Source organism: Zalophus californianus, chromosome 7, assembly GCF_009762305.2.
Source record: "Zalophus californianus isolate mZalCal1 chromosome 7, mZalCal1.pri.v2, whole genome shotgun sequence".
NCBI lineage: Eukaryota > Metazoa > Chordata > Mammalia > Carnivora > Otariidae > Zalophus > Zalophus californianus.
This window is the reverse complement of record NC_045601.1, coordinates 12,774,845-12,794,773: the sequence shown is the minus strand read 5'-3', so window position 1 is coordinate 12,794,773 and position 19,929 is coordinate 12,774,845. Positions and strand designations below refer to the sequence as shown.

Genomic DNA, 19,929 nt, shown 5'->3' with positions numbered 1-19,929 from the left:
TTAAGACATTATACATCTCAACATCTTATTTTATAGACCTGAAATTCCATTTTCTAGGGTAAGCAGAGGGTGATGAAGTTGAAAACAGCTGTCTTATACACATTTAGTAATGCTTTTTATAAGCAGAGTCCAAAGTGACCAAATTATAGTTTTTTGCCCTCTTGGTGATCAGTGCCCTATTCATGCCATGGTTTTTGGCAGGAGTACATAGGGCTTAAAACTTATGAAATGATACTATATTTGTACTTTAATTGAATTTAGGTTTTGTACTCTGCCCATGTTCGTGTGCCTAGATGTAACCAGTACCAGTTTGAGAATCAGTGGTATATGGCATTAAGGATTCAGTAGGGTTGCAGTGTTTCTTAAAAATAGTTGACTAGGAGAAGGGTATGTGAATCAAAGTGAGGTGACTATGTTGTGTAGGTAACCTTGACTACATCAGTTAACCTTTATGCGATTCAGCTTTTTTATAAAGTCTTGGTTTCTTAGAGTATTAGTAAAACATATTTTGAGATGAACAACTAGTGAATTGAGGCTGAGATGCAAAGTAAACTAAGTATGCTCTGTGTTTTAGGTAAATCACAGTATAAAATAGAAATGTTGGTGATTGGAAAATTTCATTTTTCTAAAGTTTTTAAAAGTTGTTTTAAAAAGTTTCGAATGTCTAAAGCAGTGCATCTTAAAAACTTTTTTGTGCATAGGAGTTACCTAGGGATTTTGTTAAAATTCAGATTCTGAATTCACTAAGTGTGGCAAGGGGCTGAGAGTCTGCATTTCTACCTGTTCCTAGATGATACTTTTGCTGTCAGTTCAGAAGCCACAATTTGAATAGTAAGGGTTTAAAGGATAAACATGAACTTATGAGTGAATGTTTTTTGACTGATTTGATTTAGAGCAGGGGTACTTCTAATAAGATATTTCAGAATCTTAGACCTTAAGTGAGCAAAATTATCTCCATTGTGAGATAATTGTAGAATCCGTCTGGAAAAGCAAGTCAATATTGGGGGGGGGATGCTGAAGTAAAGAAAAGGGTAGAATTTAATCTCTTTACAGGACACTGCATGGTATAACATTCAACATAGAAATGTTGAGAGGAGAAACCTCATACAGTATGTACAGTTTGGAACTGTTCAAATATAGTTTCATTATACAAAGTGCTCCAATAGCCACATTTTAAGAAGAATTCTTAGTAGAAAAACAGTAGGACAAACTTATACCAAACATAGTACAAACAGCTTTATGCCGTGCACTCTAAAAGTTAGAAGTCCCAGGAATGCCATCCTCCATTTAGAATGTATAACCTTCAGACGTAATTTCTGGCACAATATTTTGACCTTTCTCTTAAGAGAAGTACTTCTCAATCAAGTTTAGTGAAGCTTTGTATACAAACTCATCTTCATGGTTTTATAGAGCTTCAGTTTTGTCCAGCCCTCCACATTCTTCAGTCATTATACTGAGTTTCTAAGTTTCTAAGTTTCACCTAGTTTCTCCACAGCCTGAAAGACATATGAAATGCTGTCTTTCATAGTTAAGAGGTTCATCAACAATTCTGCTATGTCATGGTGAATGAGGTAAACAGTCTGTTCAACTCTTCCATCACTTGTACAGTTGGTCACAGCCCAGACAGTTTACTTCTGTATCTTAAAGTCTGCCTTAGAAGGATACCTGGCTGGCTCAGTCAGTAGAGCATGAGACTTTTGATTTTAAAGTCTGACTTAGAACACCAAAGTGGAATAACATTGCCAGTCAGTGTCTGGGCAGAAATTTAAATGCTTTACCCCTACCCCGTTTAAAGCAGAAATTCGGCAGTGGGTTAGTGTAATGGTAAATTGAGTTGTGGGTGTGCATTTTTAAGCTGTTTTGTGATAATTGTAGATTCATCTGTCATTTAATCAATAGATAATAATGATACTTCCATTAGATTACAGTAAAGAGAGATCCCATATACTCTTCACCCAGTTTCCCCCAGTGGTAATGTCTTGATAACGTAAGTATTACAACCAGGACGTTCATACAGTCCACCAAATTTAGATTTTACCAGTTTTACGTGCACTCATTTGTGTGTATGTATATTTAGTTCTAAGCAATTTAATCATACGTATTGATTCATAAAACCACCACCATAGTCAAGATATAGAATAGTTCCATCACCCCAGGGAGCCACCATATTCCTTCCCCTTTTTATAGAGCCACGCTCTACTCTCTTCCTCCCCCCATTCCTAACTCCTGGGGGGCATTAGTCTGTTCTCTATCTCTAATTTTGCCATTTCAGGAATGTTATGTAAATGTAGCCTTTTGAAATTGGCTTGTTTTGCTCCATATTATTTTATTTAGATCCATCCAAATTGTGCACGTGTCTAATGGCTCCTTCATTTTTGAGTAACATTCCATGGTATGGATGTACCACAGTTTGTCTAACTGTTCACCCATTGCAGGTCATCTGAATTATTTCCATTGGGGGGGCTATTAATAAAGCTGCTAGGAACATTTGTCTGTGGATTTTTGTGTGAATATAAGTTTTCATTTCTCTGGGAAAGTAAGTGCATGTTTTGTTTTATAAGAAATTGCTACTCTTTTCTAGAATGTCTCTACCATTTTACATTCCCACCAACGGTGTATGATTGATCCAGTTTCCACATTCTTGCCATCATTTGGTGTTACCACTATTTTTTATTTTAGCTATTCTGATGAATGTATAGTGGTGTCTCATTGTGGTTTAATTTGCATTTACCTAATGGTTGATCATGTTGAACATATTTTCACATGCTTATTTGGCATTTTCAGTGAAATATCTCTTCATGTTTTTGTCCATTTTCTGATTAGATGGTTTTTTACTGTCAAGTTTTCAGAGTTCTGAAGAATATTCTAGATGTAAGTTCTTTTTAGTTGGTAGCTTGTCCTTTCATTCTCTTAACACAAGATCCAAGGTCTTACAGAACAAAGATTTTTTTTTGGTTTTGATGAGGTTCCAGATTGTATATAATTTTTTTAATACCAGAAGAAACCTTTTTTTTTCTTCTTTCCTATTCTTACTGGAACTTTAATATGGGGGAAAGGGGAGACATAAAACACAAGTAAAAATGTTGCAGTAGTGGTTATGGTAGGGAACCAGAAGCCCACTCCACCTATTTTGTTTTCTGCCCCATAGCCCTTGACACCCTTGCATAGATGCTTTGTTTCTGTGGAACCCAGTTTGTAAAATCACTGAATTAGAGTACTGTTTATAGTAGAAATACTGTTTCAACAAATTTATGAAAAAGTCCATTTGTCATGTACATTATATATGGTCAATTGAAAGATCTAAGAAAAATGTGCGGTATTATTTAATGATGTTGACTTGTAATGTTGGGTATCCTCTAGCCCCAGAACACCACATATTAGCTTGGCTATACTTTTCCTTCACCCATCATAGACAAATAGTGCAAGGAGAGGAGAAATATGGCAGCAGTTTGATAATATGTTATTTGTGAGTCTGTGTTTAGCATGAAAGATGTATAGAGGAATGATAGTAATAAATGAAAAGATAATAAGACGATTTCCCATAGGCCAGGAAAATTGCTTGAAAGATTACTCTAGCTTCTCGCCTCTGGTGTGGGGTACACAAAGATTTGGGCAGTTGGCCACAGATAGTTTGAAAACAGTAAATTTTCAGATTCTCACTTTCCTTATGTACTTTTTAATAAATTCTGCTCTGGGATATTTTAGATCAGCTCTTCGTCCCGTATACCTTAAATGCTATTGTCAGTATCATTCAGTGCTTTGCAAGTATAGCCACATGCTCCTGTATTTACCATTCTAGCTTTGCTTCCTTTAATGTTAACTTTTATTTTTTTATTTTTTGAGTGAGAGAGAGAACAAGCACTCGAGAGTGTGTGAGCAGGGTGAGGGGCAGAAGGAGAGGGAGAAGGAGAATCTTAAGCAGGCTCCATGCCCAGCGCTGAGCCCCGTGGAGCTCTGTCTCACAACCCTGAGATCATGACCTGAGCTGAAATCAAGAGTTGGACGCCCAACTAACCAAGCCACCCAAGTGTCCTTAATGTTAACTTTTAGAGCTGAAAGTGGTAGCACGAATTCTAATAATAGAATCATTATATAAGGTGTGTTTATATATTGCAAAGTGTGTGGTCCAAGTCACCTAGAGAGTTTTTTTGGCAAAAAACTCTTGACTTCTAATGGTATTCACATAACAGCTTGAATAACATTAGAACGAAAATCATGTGATATGTTTAAAGGTGCATTCTCCCTATGTTATTGCCTTTCTCCTATTTCTGCAGCAGAAGAAATGGAAATTACTAGAATGTAGTTTGAAGATGATATAACTGAAAACTTAATATGACATGACTTTATTATTATTAGTTATAGAGTAAAAATTCCTCATACCAGTGGAAAGTCTTAGGAGTTCTTGTGTTTTCAGTACTGATAGAACTTGAAGAGGAAATTGAAAAAGCATTTCAGGTTTTTGGTTGTAATGTTTCCTTAGGTTTCTAGTTGGTGACTTAGCTAAGTTTACCAATTATTATTAAGTTATTTTAAAACATTAAGTCATACTTAAGATTTTTTTTTTTTTTTTGCCATTTTTGTGGCAAAAATGCCTAATCTACAAGTGAGGGAAAATCTGTTCTACGGCATCTTAATGGTATATATAAAAATACTGTGGATGAAGAAATGTTTTTTCCTTTTTCCTTAGGCCTTATAGTTTACCTCTAAACTGCTAATATGTTTGAAGCTTTGGGATCTTACAGTAGGCCCCAAAGGTCCATTTATTATCTTGTGCACTCAGATTCTTCTGTGTTGTGAGTCTGTAACCTGAGTTTTTGTTATAAATCAGCGAAAAAGATGTGTTTTTTTTATATTTAGTACATTCATTACTTAACCATTCAGTATTAATTTTTTAAAAGATTGAGAGAGAGAAAGCACAAGCGGGGGGAGGGGCAGAGGGAAAGGGAGAGAGAATCTCAAGCAGACTCCCTGCCGAGTGCAGAACCTGACATGGGCTCAATCTCAGGACCCTGAGATCACAGCCTGAGCTGAAATCAAGAGTTGGACATTTAACCGACTGCGCCACCCAGGCACCTCTCAGTATTAATTTTTAAAGCTCTTACAAGCAACTTATAAATTGTATTCAGTCTCACTCTCAAGATAATCATTTATATGAAATAATGTATATCAGATTTTTTTGTGTTTAGCAAAATTAAGATGCCAATAAATCAAGTTAATCAGTAATTATTAATCACTTATCTGTGTTTGTGGCATTAGGGAATAGATAAATTTTAACAAAGTGGATGTCCTGCTTTTCATTAAATTTTAAGTTTTCTTTATTGAGATACATTATTTGCTCAGCTAGGTTGATATTTCTTTGAATGTATGGTAGTCAAAGGGGAAAATAGCCTTTGGCCAGATACATGAACTGAAGGATGAATATGCTAAATGTTTTGGGAACATGAGGGAAAACTATTTCAGGCTTTCAAAAACTGTAACTTTCAACAGAGCAGATGTTTTTAACCTTTACGTAGGTTAAACTTTAAACTTCAGTATCCAGACACCGACCCTATTGCCCTCTTATGTCTCAATAGTCAGAATGTTTCAATAGATACTTGTGAATTGATAATAAAGGTCTTTTCATTTTCTTGACTAAGTAAGAATCTAAGGATAAGAGTCTTAAAAAGTATTTGAGGGAACAGATGAAGCGTCATAGATGAAGCATCATCTTGTATTTTTGCAGAATAAAATCACTCATTGTCTCAGCTGAAAATGCCATTAGAAACGTATGTGTGTGTTAGGGGTAGATTGAGGATCCTTTTCTCACTGGTACTCGGGTTTCCAAGGATTTTTCAAGAATGTAATTTACATGCCATATGTGATTTCCAGGAAATTATTTTGGGTGAGATACTTACCTAATTACACGCAAAAATTGAAGCTGCTTTTTGCAGCCATAATTCCATGTTAATTAGTATAAGCTTGGAAAGCAGGTTTTCTTATGCTTCTGGATATGGTGACAAACCAGGAGCAGTAACCTTGATACTAAAAGGATTCTTCATTGTGCTCACCTAACCAGAAGAAAAGCTTGTGGCAAGAAAGTAGGAAACATTTTCCTCAATTTGGGTGGTGGATAAGAAGGTTGAGAAACATTTATCAGTGGAGTAGCTAAAAACTAGGATAGATTACTGGAATCATAATGGTTGTGTCTTTATTATAGGTGTGGTATTTGAGAAAACTTTTGAAACTTCGGGCTCCGTGTATTTAGAATGTTATAGTGTTCCTTCATTAGTTCAGAAACCCTTTTATATGGATTTTAGATGAAGTCTAATGTATGTTGGCAATGCATTCTCTAGAGCTCTTTCCTGAATTTGCTGCTTCCTTCCATGTGGCTTTTCAAAGTCATTAAACAAAAAATTTTTTTTGTTACAACAGTACCTTATTTATCCTTTTGGCTTTTGCCATTCAAGCCAGTTATGCAGTACAGTTTTGGAACTTATGTGATTGGCAGTTGAACTGGGTGAATGGAGTAGCCAGTGTAGATTAAAATGCCACTCCAGAGACAGATGGTGTGGAATAGTCAATGTCTGAACATTCATTACGTCTACATAAGCATTGTTTCTGTATTTGTATAGGATTTATAATGAATGCTACCTTCTCATTCCTTCCCTTCCTATTCTTTTTTCCATCAGTGTAAACCAGAATACAAGGTACCAGGACTTTATGTTATTGACTCCATTGTACGACAATCTCGACATCAGTTTGGTCAAGAAAAGGATGTGTTTGCACCCAGATTTAGTAATAACATCATTAGCACTTTCCAGAATTTATATCGTTGCCCTGGGGATGACAAGGTATGCTGCCTTTTTTTTTTTTTTTAATTAACATACAATGTATTATTTGTTTCAGGGGTACAGGTCTGTGATTCATCAGTCTTTATCAGAGAAAGACAAGTATCATCTCACTGATATGAGGAATTTTTTTTTTAAGTCGATACATTACCCTTTGGTCTAATGAGACTCTATCTTAACTATGATTTTATGTTACCCTGTACTCCTAGTAATTCTGAATTTGAATATTTAGTTATTACACTCTCCACATTCTGAAATTCTTAGCATCTTAAACAAAAGTGGAGAGATGTAGTTGATTTGGCTATTTTTTTAACTTATTGAAGCAATTGGTGTTAAAGAAACTGGCTATAATAAGCTTTTGGAATTACACTGAAAGCATATTTATTCTCACACACAACTAATTTAATGTTTTGATTATTTGACCTGATATTTACCTATTTAGTGTCTATGAAAAATGGATTTGCTAAGCAGTTAATAGAAAATAACTGCATTTTAAAATTCTTTTATTTTGGTAAAGTTTTATTAGTACTGGAAACCACACTACTAAGTTTTTTAGATCTGAATGAATAAATATTCTGTACCACATAAAAAGAAGGCTTTGGACCCTGAGAAAGAGTAAAAAGGGGTTCTTTATATGTGTTCAAAGGTATTAGAAGTTTACATATTTTGGGATACTGATTTGGAAATTTAGATTACTCTTCTAATAGGGTTGGTTGCAACATTAAATTTTTAAAAGATCACATTAGATAAGGACTTTGTCTTAAAGTTTGTTATTTGTTTAAAACATGAAGGCAAAATTACCTGTAAAATACAGCTTTGGTGCTGAGATAAATCCTGATCACTTCAACAGCGTTAATACAGTCTCCAGGCGACCGTAACCATCGATCTCATTAGACTTCCCATAGAAGCTGAAACTGAGTTGTCATTCCTGCCTTCTACTAAATGTAGCTTTCATTTACCTTGTACATCTCTCAAAATGAACTTTTTTTTTTCAAGTGTGTTAAGATTAGCAAATCAAAATTACAGAAACATGATTTCAGGGGCAGAAAGTATTACAGAAGTATTTTAATCCATCCTTCCCATCCACTGTTCGAATAGTCTCTGTGAAATGACTGTGCTAAGTTTTGAAAGCAGAAAATCAAAATGTCATTTTTCTTTTTTCCTCCAGAGTAAAATAGTGAGAGTATTAAATTTATGGCAGAAGAATAATGTGTTTAAGAGTGAGATTATTCAGCCTCTTTTGGATATGGCAGCAGGGATTCCTCCCCCAGTTGTCACACCTGTTTTGGCCAGTACTACTACTGCTATGAGCAACACCCCAGGTATGTTACCTTGATAGAGATTTGTTTTCTAAATATTCTACTTTTTTTTCCCCAGGTGATTATTCATTTATAAAGTAACAATTTTAACAGTGCAAGAGAACTTATCTAGCATTAAGTAATTGAAAGGAAATGTAATTCGAAGGAAAAACAGACTCAGAATTTATATTTGTGTATAATTCTTTTCTAAAAATTAAAAATCTGAATTTTTTAAATCCCTAGAAGCATAAATATAGTGAACTTTGGGAAATTGTTTTGTCAATTAAGTGTTCCTGATGTAGGCTATCCATAAATTTTCATGTAAATCAACTTGTAGTATAGCAGGGGAGCTTAATATTTATAAGGAACCCTGAAAAAATTATCTAATGAAGCCAAGAATGCTTTAGTAATAATCTCAAAATCTTGTTTTTTAAAGTATATTTAAATGTCATTTTAAAAATTTATAATAGTTCAGGAATTTACATTTGGTATATATTTAGTTTTTGGTGTGTGTGTGTCTGTACATATACACATCCATTTTTAAACAAAAATAGTTTTATATTGAACATACTATTTTATAATTTTTCAATTATATTTTGAATATTCCCTCATGTCATAGAATTTTCTTCTGTAATAAGATTTATAATGATTTCTAAGTAGTATAGTCTTTTTTTTTTTAAAGATTTTATTTATTTATTTGAGAGAGAGAATGAGATAGAGAGAGAGCACATGAAGAGGGGGAGGGTCAGAGGGAGAAGCCGACTCCCCGCTGAGCAGGGAGCCCGATGCGGGACTCGATCCCGGGACTCCAGGATCATGACCTGAGCCGAAGGCAGTCGCTTAACCAACTGAGCCACCCAGGCGCCCCAGTAGTGTAGTCTTCTTTTAAAGTTAGTACTAGCTTAATGAGGACAAGTATGGACAGATCCTTTTGTATTTTTTTTTCAGTCTACCTAATTCTGTAATTAGACAATAAAATAAAAACATTTATTTAAGTTTGTATATATTTTATAAAAGTGACAAAGCAAATCTCTCTACCTTTCCAAGTCTTATTTATTTACTTACATGTTTATTTGGGTGGGTGTGATGTCTTTTTTTTAAAAGGAACTCCTGTGACACCTGTTACTCCAGCCAATGTGGTCCAGGGTCTGCCGGATCCGTGGGTATCTCAGATAACAAACACAGATACACTTGCAGCAGTAGCTCAAATCTTACAAAGTCCTCAAGGCCAACAGGTGAGCAGTTTTTTTAGTTAAATCAACAATGATTTAGAACTCATTATTTTCCTAATGTATTATTTTACAATGTACCACCTAAAGAGTATGTGTTATTTCTGTAAAAATGAGATCACACTATAGATACTACTCTGTAACTTGCTTGCTTTTTCATTTAGTAAGGCATCATTTTATGCACTGTTTTATACCAAAATACTGACTTAGCACATAGTTTGTGCAAAACATTATTAAGTGCTCTTGTTTTATTTATTTATTTTTTATTGTTATGTTAATCAACATACATTACATCATTTTTTTTTTTAAGATTTTATTTATTTGACAGAGAGAGACACAGCAAGACAGGGAACACAAGCAGGGGGAGTGGGAGAGGGAGAAGCAGGCTTCCCGTGGAGCAGGGAGCCTGACGCGGGGCTCGATCCCAGGACCCTGGGAACATGACCTGAGCTGCAGGCAGACGCTTAACGACTGAGCCACTCAGGCGCCCCTACATCATTAGTTTTTGATGTAGTGTTCCATGATTCATTGTTTGTGCATAACACCCAGTGCTCCACGCAGAACGTGCCCTCCTTAATACCCATCACCAGGCTAACCCGACTGCCCACCCCCTCCCCTCTAGAACCCTCAGTTTGTTTTTCAGAGTCCATCGTCTCTCATGGTTCATCTCCCCCTCCAATTTCCCCCCCTTCATTCTTCCCCTCCTGCTATCCTCTTCTTTTTTTTTTCTTAACATATATTGCATTATTTGTTCCAGAGGTACAGATCTGTGATTCAACAGTCTTGCACAATTCACAGTGCTCACCATAGCACATACCCTCCCCAATGTCTATCACCCAGCCACCCCAACCCTCCCTCCCCACCCCCACTCCAGCAACACTCAGTTTGTTCCTGAGATTAAGAATTCCTCATATCAGTGAGGTCATATGATACATGTCTTTCTCTGATTGACTTATTTCACTCAGCATAACACCCTCCAGTTCCATCCACATTAAGTGCTATTGTTACTCCAGTAGCAAGACCAGGGATGTCTTCTCTGTTAGGGAAGATGTCTTTCTATGTTAGGGGAGACAAATAATAAAAAGTATAAAACTTTATTTAGATAGTGATACATGACTTAAAACAGGATAAATTTTTAGAGTGACTGGGTTTGGGAGGAGGGGTCAGAATTAGAGAGGGTCGCCCAGAGAAGGTGTTTTTGAGGAAGTGCCATTGGAAGTGAGACGAGAAATGGAACTACTCATGGTAGGGTTTGAGGATAGCCCATTCTTCACATTGCCTTTTCTTACCTGTCCTTTAAAACACAGATTAATTGGGATCTGTGCAATAAGTCCCCCACTCCCCTCAAACTCTTTTTCCAAATATTCATGAGGTTTCATCCACCTGTGAGTTTTTGTTTAAATGTCACTTCAATAAGGCCTTCAAAAAGGGATTTAAAACTGTGCATTCTTTCATCCCCTATGCTTTTTCCTATCACCCTACTTTCTTTCTGTTACATTATATAATTGATTTATTTTATTTATTCTCTGTCTCTTTCCACCAGAATGTATGCTCTACAAGGATGAGAATTTTTTTCATCTGTTCTGTTCACTGCTGTGTCTCCTGTGTTTAGGTTGTAGCAGATGTTTGGTACATTTTTGTAGAATGAGTGAATAGTATATGGAGGCGTAACAGTGTTGGGTATGCAAAGATCTTTCAGAGTTGAGATGTCTGGAGGGTCAGATGGCCTGTGCATGTAAGTTAATGATGACACAGTTGACTAAGTGTGGACCTGGTTTCAAAAGACAAATGGTGGGCTGAAAAAGAGTTCATATGGTAAACAGTGGGGAATTTTTTCATGTTGAAGTCACTGATCTGAACAGTACTTTAGTGGATGGGAGAGGCAAGAAGCCTAGAGCTAGGAAGTATCTTCATTTTGGTAACAATGGTAAAAGAAGGGAAGTAACATATGTGAAAAATAGTAGGGTTGCAGACTCTCTAAAAGGACAGTCTCCAAAAAAAAAAAAAAAAAAGACTATTATAGAGTTTTAAACATGTAAAACCTAATTCAGTTATAGCCTTAGATTAGATCCAGTTTCTCCATTTTGGGGGACAATTGGGAAACTGAATTGGATATTAGATAAAATTATCAGATTACTAATTTTGTCTTGTGATAATGATATTTTGAAAATAATTCATAAAGCAAATGTTTTCATTTTAAAAGATACTTACTAGAATAAATACTTTTGACAGGAGAAGGGATTTTTCCAGAAGAAATAGTGCAAAGAGAGTTAAGAAGACACAGTAATTGATAGAATATTAAGTCGAGAGTAGAAGGAAAAGTAGGGTGCTGCACTGGTCGAACCTGACTGAAACAGTAACACTGGCTGGAAAAATACGACATCAAAAGGAGTAGTTAAAATGTGTACAGGAGAAAATATGGTATTAACCCCCTTCTCTCTTTTCCCCTCTGCCCCTTCTTCCTCTCCCTCCATCCTGTCTGTTCTGGAGCTTCCTCCGTGCAGTAACTAAGCTATCATATATTTTGGTATAATTTTCTTTGCTCTCACATCAGTAGTTTGTAGTTACGGTTTGATCGCCAAATGACTAGTTTGTTTCTTAATGTAGCTGTTTTAGATAGGCATGAAATTACTTTCATCTTGGACCTTCTCCCACTATAAGTTAATCTTCCCTTAAACAGTACACGTGTCTTGTCTCTTTTCTAAATTGATAATACTCAGATTCAACTCAGAAGTTGATTAGGAAAGTATTAATTACTTCTAAGACGTACATAAACATAGGGTTTACTTAACTCTGCAGTATCTTCAGGATCTTACTGTTGTTTCTGCTTTTTAAGAGGATAGATGAATAGAGGGAGTAAGGATTTGATTTCAGCTCTTGTTGGCATTATTCACCTTTAATTTCCTTAGTTTCAGACTGCTCCAAGAGACAAATTTCTTATTTGCTTTCCCGCTTTCAGGAAATGTGTTATCCGATGGTAAATCTGAAAGATAGCAAAAGCAGTTGTTGTCAGTGCTTGTTTTTTTTTTTTTATGGAGATTAAAGAGTTAATTGAAGGAATGAAAAGCTTAGTGAAGGGGCACCTGGATGGCTCAGTCAGTTGAGCTTCCAACTCTTGATTTTGGCTCCGGGTCGGGGGATCAAGCCCCATGTGGAACCCCCTCTCAGGAGCCCTGCTTCGGGTTCCACGCTTGGTGTGCATCCTGCTTGGAATTCTCTCTCCTTTGCCCCACTCCCCGCTCATACCTGCATGCTCTAAATAAATAAATAAGTAAATAAAATTTTTAAAAGAAAAGCTTAGTGAAAAAAATCAGTCTGTATGTGATGAGTTCTTTATCTGTCATAGTATGACCACTTTATTTGGCTTAAAGTTCTCTGGCTTTCCAGAAGCAAGACAGATTTATTAAGGACTGTTATATATGGCACACCCAAAAAAACATTTTTTAAAAAAATTATCTTGTTTTGAGTTAGTGTCTATTTTCTCTTGATCTCCAACAATGAATCTTATTGACTAAAAGATGGGCATTCTTACAGATAAAACCCAGCATCTGTTTGTAATAATTTTCCTTTTTTCCCCCCTCCAGCTTCAGCAGTTAATACAAACTTTACAACTACAACAGCAGAAGCCTCAGCCTTCTATCCTGCAGGCCCTGGACGCTGGTCTTGTTGTGCAGTTGCAGGCTCTCACAGCACAGCTCACGGCTGCAGCTGCCGCAGCCAACACCCTGAACCCCTTGGAACAGGGAGTGGCTTTCAACAAGGTAGAAAGTTAGCAGATTTGTTCTATAAGAAGTATTGAAGTCTATATGCTATCATGTGGATTCTGATTCTGTAAATTATATTTTATTATAGAACTGTTATTTACAGTATGCACTGTACTATGTAATATATTATGAATTTTACTAAAGGTTTACAGATTTCTGAAGAAACTTAAGTAACTTTAAAATTCCACTTGTAACATTTAGAATATTTTCCTAACTGGTCAGTAAAATTGTATATTCACCATTGAGGCAAATATAATTTTCTGAATTTTCTAATTTCTTTTATGGATGTTAACAAATATTTGATGTTCTATGTTCTAAAATTTTAACCTGCTAAAATTATAATTGTTCAAAATGTGAAAGTTCACAGGAAAACTTCTCTAGAGTTGTCATTATACTGTAATATGATAAATTGAGGCCTAAGTATAAAGGATAGTGGTTTTAAAGTTGAAAATCTTTCATGTATAATTTATTGTGTGATCACCTCAATGTTCTTATTAATTATTGTTATAATGTTCTTATTAAAATACCTTGGAAGTGTTATCCATATTATTTTTGTTTCTGCTACTATATTTTTTTAGGAAAATAAATACTGGTGTATTATATTACTTTAGACTTTTTTAGCTATCAGCTTAATTTAGTCTGAAAATGTAATAGCTAAACCACATAGGGGGCACCTGGGTGACTCAGTCAGTTAAGCGTCCAACTCTTGATCTCAGCTCAGGTCTTGATCTCAGGATCATGAGTTCAAGCTTGGCATTGGACTCCCGGCTGGGCATGGAGCCTACTTAAAAAAAAAAATATATATATAGCTAACCCACATAAAAAACCTTTAAATTGGTCATTTGGGAGACAATGGAGCAGCCTAAGAAGAGAAATGTACTAGGAATAGATCATTGATTATAGTCCTAGATGTTTTTTAATCAAGCTTTATTACTGTTGGCAAGCCACAATAATTATTTTAATCCCAATCTTCTCTTCTATAGAGCATTAGTGTTTCTCCTGTGTTGTGATTTGTTTTGTTATATAAAGCAGTGTATGTCAAAAGTACTTTAAAATATTCACTCAAATTAAATGCTTTATTATAATATAACAAAATTATGTAAAACATGTATGTATTAATGTGATAGAGGTAAATTAATGGGATGTCATTGACATTCAGAATAGCATTTGTACCTTCTTTTTGTGTGAATCAGCTTTTAATTTGTCTTTTTCTCCTTTTTTTCCTTCCTCACTTAGAAGTTGATGGATAGGTTTGATTTTGGGGAAGATTCTGAGCATAGTGAAGAACCCAAAAAGGAAATTTCAGCTTCTCAACTGTAAGAATTGTTGTTTTTCTTATAACCATAAGTTTTCCCCATTATTATTATAAACATTGGTTGGGACATTGCCGTCTAAACTGCCAGGTATACTTTGAATATGTTGGGATATAACTTCAGGCTCTTGAGTTCTAACATTACAGAAGGATGGTAGAGTTGCCGTCTTGTTGCCTCCCTATTTATTTTGGCTCCTTTCTCAGATCTTTGCAAATATTTGGGATATATCAAAATTCTTTATAGGAGAATTGATAGATGTTGATATAGTTGTGATATTTTCTATATCTTTATTAGGCATTATTTTATTCAATTGTAAGAATATTTGAAATAATAGGAAAGAAGCTTGCTTCTAGTGTCAGTGGCCACTTCAAGGAATTCTGCCAAATTCTGGGAGTATATCTGACTAATCAAATAAAGATTGGGATTATAGGGATTTTGTTTTTTTTAAGATATGGATTGTACATTTTTATTTAGATTAGTGATTTTCTTTTCTCAAGCAGTTCTGTGCAGCTCTAGGTTCTTGTAGGTTTGAGAAAGGACCGGTGGGGAAGAGGATGTTGGAAAGTGGGGGCGTGGAGGATGGAGGATGGAGGGAATGCCTCTGGGAATCTTGTTTCAAACAGAGTTTATTTTATATATTGGGATAATATCTCAAAATACATTTATATAATACATAAAAATACATACATCCTTTTGGTAAAGAGATTTTACCTGAAAAAATCTAATATTTCAGATTATGAATTATACAATTAGAGGAGAAACATTTGAGATCTAGTAGATCAATGTCCTGAACAATGTAAGACTCTATCTCCTTTAATGGTTCTGATAGGATATTTTTATAATGTTTTAATGCTGTCTATGATGAGAAGTTAAAGAATCTTTATTACTGAATCCTGTTTGATTTACTTTTTACACACTGATCCGTTTTGCGTTCTGAAGCAAGGAAACAAATTTGCTCCATTATCTTTTGAGACATAGCCTTTCAATATTTGAAGTTAGGTATCATTCTTCCCCTTAGGTTTATTTGCTCCAGATGAAGTACACTTTTTTTCAACTGTTTCAAGACTTCTCACCATCCTGATTGCCCCTTTTGGGATGCCCTCTTTTTTGTTCATGTCTTACCTTGTGGCACCCAGAATTCCAGGTGTATTCCAGGTGTGAATTTCCCAGAGTATAGTTAAATTGTTATTTCCTCTTATCTAAGTACTGTTTCTGTTAACATACCTAATAATGTGAACGCTTTTCTAAAGAAAGCAGATTAGTTTTGTAAAGTTTATGGTCAATTACAATTGTAGATTTCACATGTACTGATTGATAGACCATTTCTCCCACTATCTTATAGTTAGAGAAGGAGTTAAAGTGACAATGTTTAAATACTTTTAACTGTTTTTATATGTTTCATTGAAATTTTCTTAAAGTGCTCTAATGTAAAAAATACTAATTTATATGTATTTAATAGTGTGAGATCATAATAACAGATCTTCCATCAAAGTATCTTTAACATGTTATCCATCTATTGAAAGACTGTTGGAGAGTGTCTTTCTGTTTTAACATATTAATGTTCTGAGGTATTCCATTTTCTGTTAATATTTCAAAAGTAAACGTTGTAGTAGAGTATGTTTCATTTAATTGGCATGGGGGAGGTTGAAAAATCAGTTATTTTTGTATTACCTTCACTGGGTTTTAAAGTATGTTTCTACTTGTTTTTCCTTCTAGTTCTCATGTTTCAGAATCTGTGAACAATTCCATTTTTCATCAGATAGCTGAACAGCTACAGCAGCAAAACCTTGAACATCTCAGACAGCAACTCCTAGAACAGCAACAGCCTCAAAAGGTTTATAACTCCATCTTGTGGCCTTTAGAGTTATTGCTATCTACATTTTATAAAGTGGTGTTTCTCAAGCATGGTGATTTTTCTTCAGTTTTTCTTCTTCTAGGAAGATCAGCCTTTTCAGAAAGTTTATAGTCTCTTCTGTTATCAGAATGTGTTCTAGATACCTACATGTGCTTGGTATACTAGCAGTGGAGAACAGAAGACAGAGGTGGTGTTTCAGTATTACAGCTTAAAACTTCATATGCTTTTCTCCACCCAGTTCCCTATCAAGCAAGGTCATGATGATTTTGCTTTGGTTGATCATGATGATGGCAAAATAGATTGCTGCCTTTAATTAGGCTATTACTGTGTGGCAGGAAGTTTATGAGGCATGATTACATTTAATGCTATGAGATAGCATTTTGACTTCCATTGTACCTTAGTGAAATTAAACATCCATTGCAAAACTATATAGCTAATATCATGTATCATTAGTCTTAAGACACCATTATTTTATGTACCGCTAAGAATTTTTAATCACTTCAAAAGTATAGCATCCTATGGAATTAAAAGAACCTTAATAAATTACAGGGATGATAATATGTGAAGAAGGATCATACCTTAGAATTGATAAAATACGTCAAGTTGCAAAGGCAGGGTTAATCCATCACAAAGCCTGTTTTTGCTCCATGTGAGAAATACTTACAGATATAAATTGTTTAGAATATGAGTGTTTTCAAATTCCCCCCAATCACACTTCTTCCTAATATGCAAAACTTTCTGGCACTAAAATAACACTACAAACCTTTTTAAAGTATGAGCAACGTGTTGTTAGACAAATGATATGTATACACAGATGAACAAAAAAGCGTCTGGCCTCAAGTAATCTCTCCTCTAATGGAACATGTATATCTGTATGAACACGGCAGGATTCTAGGTTCTGTAATAGAGGTACAAGTGAAGGACAGTTGGAAATAAAGAGGAGAGAAGAGTTACTTTAGTTTAAAGGGATAACTAACCTTGGACACTGCTGGGGTCTGAACTTGTCCTTTCAAATCAAACAGTAAACATAAAATGGATATTAATGGTATTTGCTAGGTTGGAACGTATACCTGGAATTATGAGAATGGAATTCTAGACCTTGTTTTGAAGGAATAATTCTGATAGAAGTGGTTGGAGTAGGTGTAGTATTATGTCAGGCAGATAATACCTGCCTGAGAATTCAGGAACTTTAAAGATAGAGCACAATGTAGAACATTTGGATGTTGTTTAAAGAAGAACACAAGTTGTAAATCAAAGAAAAGAAACGTGTTGTCAGTAATGTAATAAAAAAAGTCACAGAGCTGTTACAAAGGCAAGGGGCAGTCGTGATGGAAAAGTTTATCCAAACAGCAGATTTGTCCGTCTATAAGCGTAGTGGTTTTGTCTTAGTTCCAGTTTCCTTTCAGAAGGTTCAGAAGGAGCAGTAAAATCAAGGTGTAGTACTCTTAAAATTAACACCAAATTATTGAAGTGAAAATTCCTAGAAACTTGAGAGAATGTTATTCTTTTTCTTCTTTTTAAAAGTTACTTAAATTAGCCAACATATAGTACATCATTAGTTTCAAATGCAGAGTTCAGTAATTCATCAGTTACATATAACACCCAGTGCTCATCACATCACGTGCCCTCCTTAATGCCTGTCACCCAGTTACCCCATCCTCCCACCCACCTCCCCTCCAGCAACCCTCAGTTTCTTTCCCATAATTGAGTCTCTCATGGTTTGTCTCCCTGTCTGATTTCTTCCCATTCCGTTTTCCAGGGTTATTCTGTCTTAAGAATCTCACCAACCAAAAGAAAAATAGAGCTCTGGGCTTAGTTAATACATTATCTCCAAAATTTTAATGGATACAGTAATTAGATCCTTTGAAAGAATTAGATACTGTTAAAAGCTTTTGTTGTTCAGAAATGAGTGTTGAAGAAGGAGTGGTAAGAGAAAAGCAACTTTTCTAATACATCAGGTAGATGGTGTTCAAAACCTATGACAGATTTCAAATTGGAAAGTGTATCAGCAGGGTAACCATTAAATTTAATAAATTGTGTAATTGGCTCTACGAAACCAGTTGCTTTCATATGGTGAAAATAGGCTGAAATATGCAGAAAAATGAAGCATTTTTGTTTACCAGTAAGCTCATTATGGCCGCCTAGAAGTTCTTACGGTGTCCTAAGAGAAAGGAAACGGATTTCTGGTGCTACCCTACTCATTGCAGTCCTGACTACACCTGCATGTGAGTTTGTATCTAGTATCCCTAACAATAGAAAACCACTGAAAACACAACACAGCACTTCCAAGAAGTGGCTGAATTGTGAAGGGAGTAATAGTCATGTTGGTGGAGAATGATTGCCATTGTCTGAAGTAAGTTCTAGTTCATGATATTGGTGATTGTTTTATCAGGATATTCAAAAGCTGTCAGGAAAGCTATAGCTCAAAATGAAATACTGATAATGAAAATGGTAAGACTGATAAAAAGGGCTTTTAAAAGAATGTTAGGAATACAAAGGTTATGGAAGATTCAGCCACTTAATAATGAAGAGCTGTCATATGTAACTTACTTTGATTCAGTATTTTTTTTTATATAGGAAAATATAATGGAAAGAGTAGAATTGAACATGATAAAACCTAAGATGGGTGATAATATTAAGAGCCCTGAGTTGCTTTAAGTGATTTGATGTCTCAGCTCACATAAATTGCATTTCATGGTACTGCAGTTGTAGGATTATAGCATAGCATGTGTGGATTTCAGTAAGGCTTTTGACAAAGTCTTTCCTGTCACTTACACAGAAAAATGGAGGAACATGGATCTATAACTGATCAAAATGTGACAGTGTGTTAATCCACCTTCAAAAGAAGTATCTGCTAGCTGCTGTTATCCTTGTCTTCTATTTTTTCAGTATTGATGCTTTACATGAGGTCATCATTGAAGAAACTAGAGGTGTATACCAGAACGTATACTAAGGATGTATACCAGTATATCAAAAAAGCAGTCTTGCCACCTGGGCCCAGTGGATCCTTTTAAAATATATTTGAAGTCCTCTCACAGATGGTTTAGAGAAGTGAGACTAAAAGGGATAGGGGAAAATACTTTATGAGCAATTTTAATGTAACAGTTGAAATGTAGCAAACCTTTTTGTGTCAATTAAATTCAAATATCGCGTGTTCTTTTTTTTTTTTTTTTTAAAGATTTTATTTATTTATTTGACAGCAAGAGCAGGAACACAAGCAGGGGGAGTGGGAGAGGGAGAAGCAGGCTTCCGCAGAGCAGGGATCCCGATGCGGGGCTCGATCCCAGGACCCTGGGATCATGACCTGAGCTGAAGGCAGACGCGTAACGACTGAGCCACCCAGGCGCCCCAAATATCGCATGTTCTTTTAGCAAAATAGAACAGTCTAGGTTCTTTTTGCAAAATACTGCAAGATAAAGTCCTTCCTATTAACTGACTTAAGTGGATGAAAAGACCCTCTTTTTGTCCTTAGAGACACATTTTTCTGCCATCAGTTTTGGAGTTTGAGAAATACATTTAGGATATGGTCATCTGAAAACTCATAGTCTGATACTTCACTTAGATATTAAACTTCAACATCATCATTAGAGTCTAGAATGATGCTCTTTCTTTGTATTCATGTTCTATTTTGTTTAATAATTAT

At 35.3% G+C, this 19,929-nt stretch overlaps 1 protein-coding gene across 8 annotated transcripts in view; it reads left to right on the top strand.

Annotated features, from left to right (window-relative positions):
• The window catches only part of SCAF8 (SR-related CTD associated factor 8), a 202,828-nt gene that overhangs the window by 38,347 nt on the left and 144,552 nt on the right, over positions 1-19,929 (top strand). For 7 of the 8 annotated variants that reach the window (XR_004820209.1, XM_027602346.2, XM_027602348.2 and 4 more), the window contains 6 exons: positions 6,669-6,830; positions 7,996-8,149; positions 9,230-9,360; positions 12,939-13,115; positions 14,355-14,434; positions 16,148-16,265. Coding sequence is in view for 7 of the 8 variants with exons in the window: in XM_027602346.2 (XP_027458147.1) it covers positions 6,669-6,830; positions 7,996-8,149; positions 9,230-9,360; positions 12,939-13,115; positions 14,355-14,434; positions 16,148-16,265 (822 nt within the window). In the remaining variant the exon portion in view is untranslated. The remainder of the gene's footprint in view (positions 1-6,668; positions 6,831-7,995; positions 8,150-9,229; positions 9,361-12,938; positions 13,116-14,354; positions 14,435-16,147; positions 16,266-19,929) is intronic. The other variant, XM_027602349.2, reaches the window with a different exon arrangement.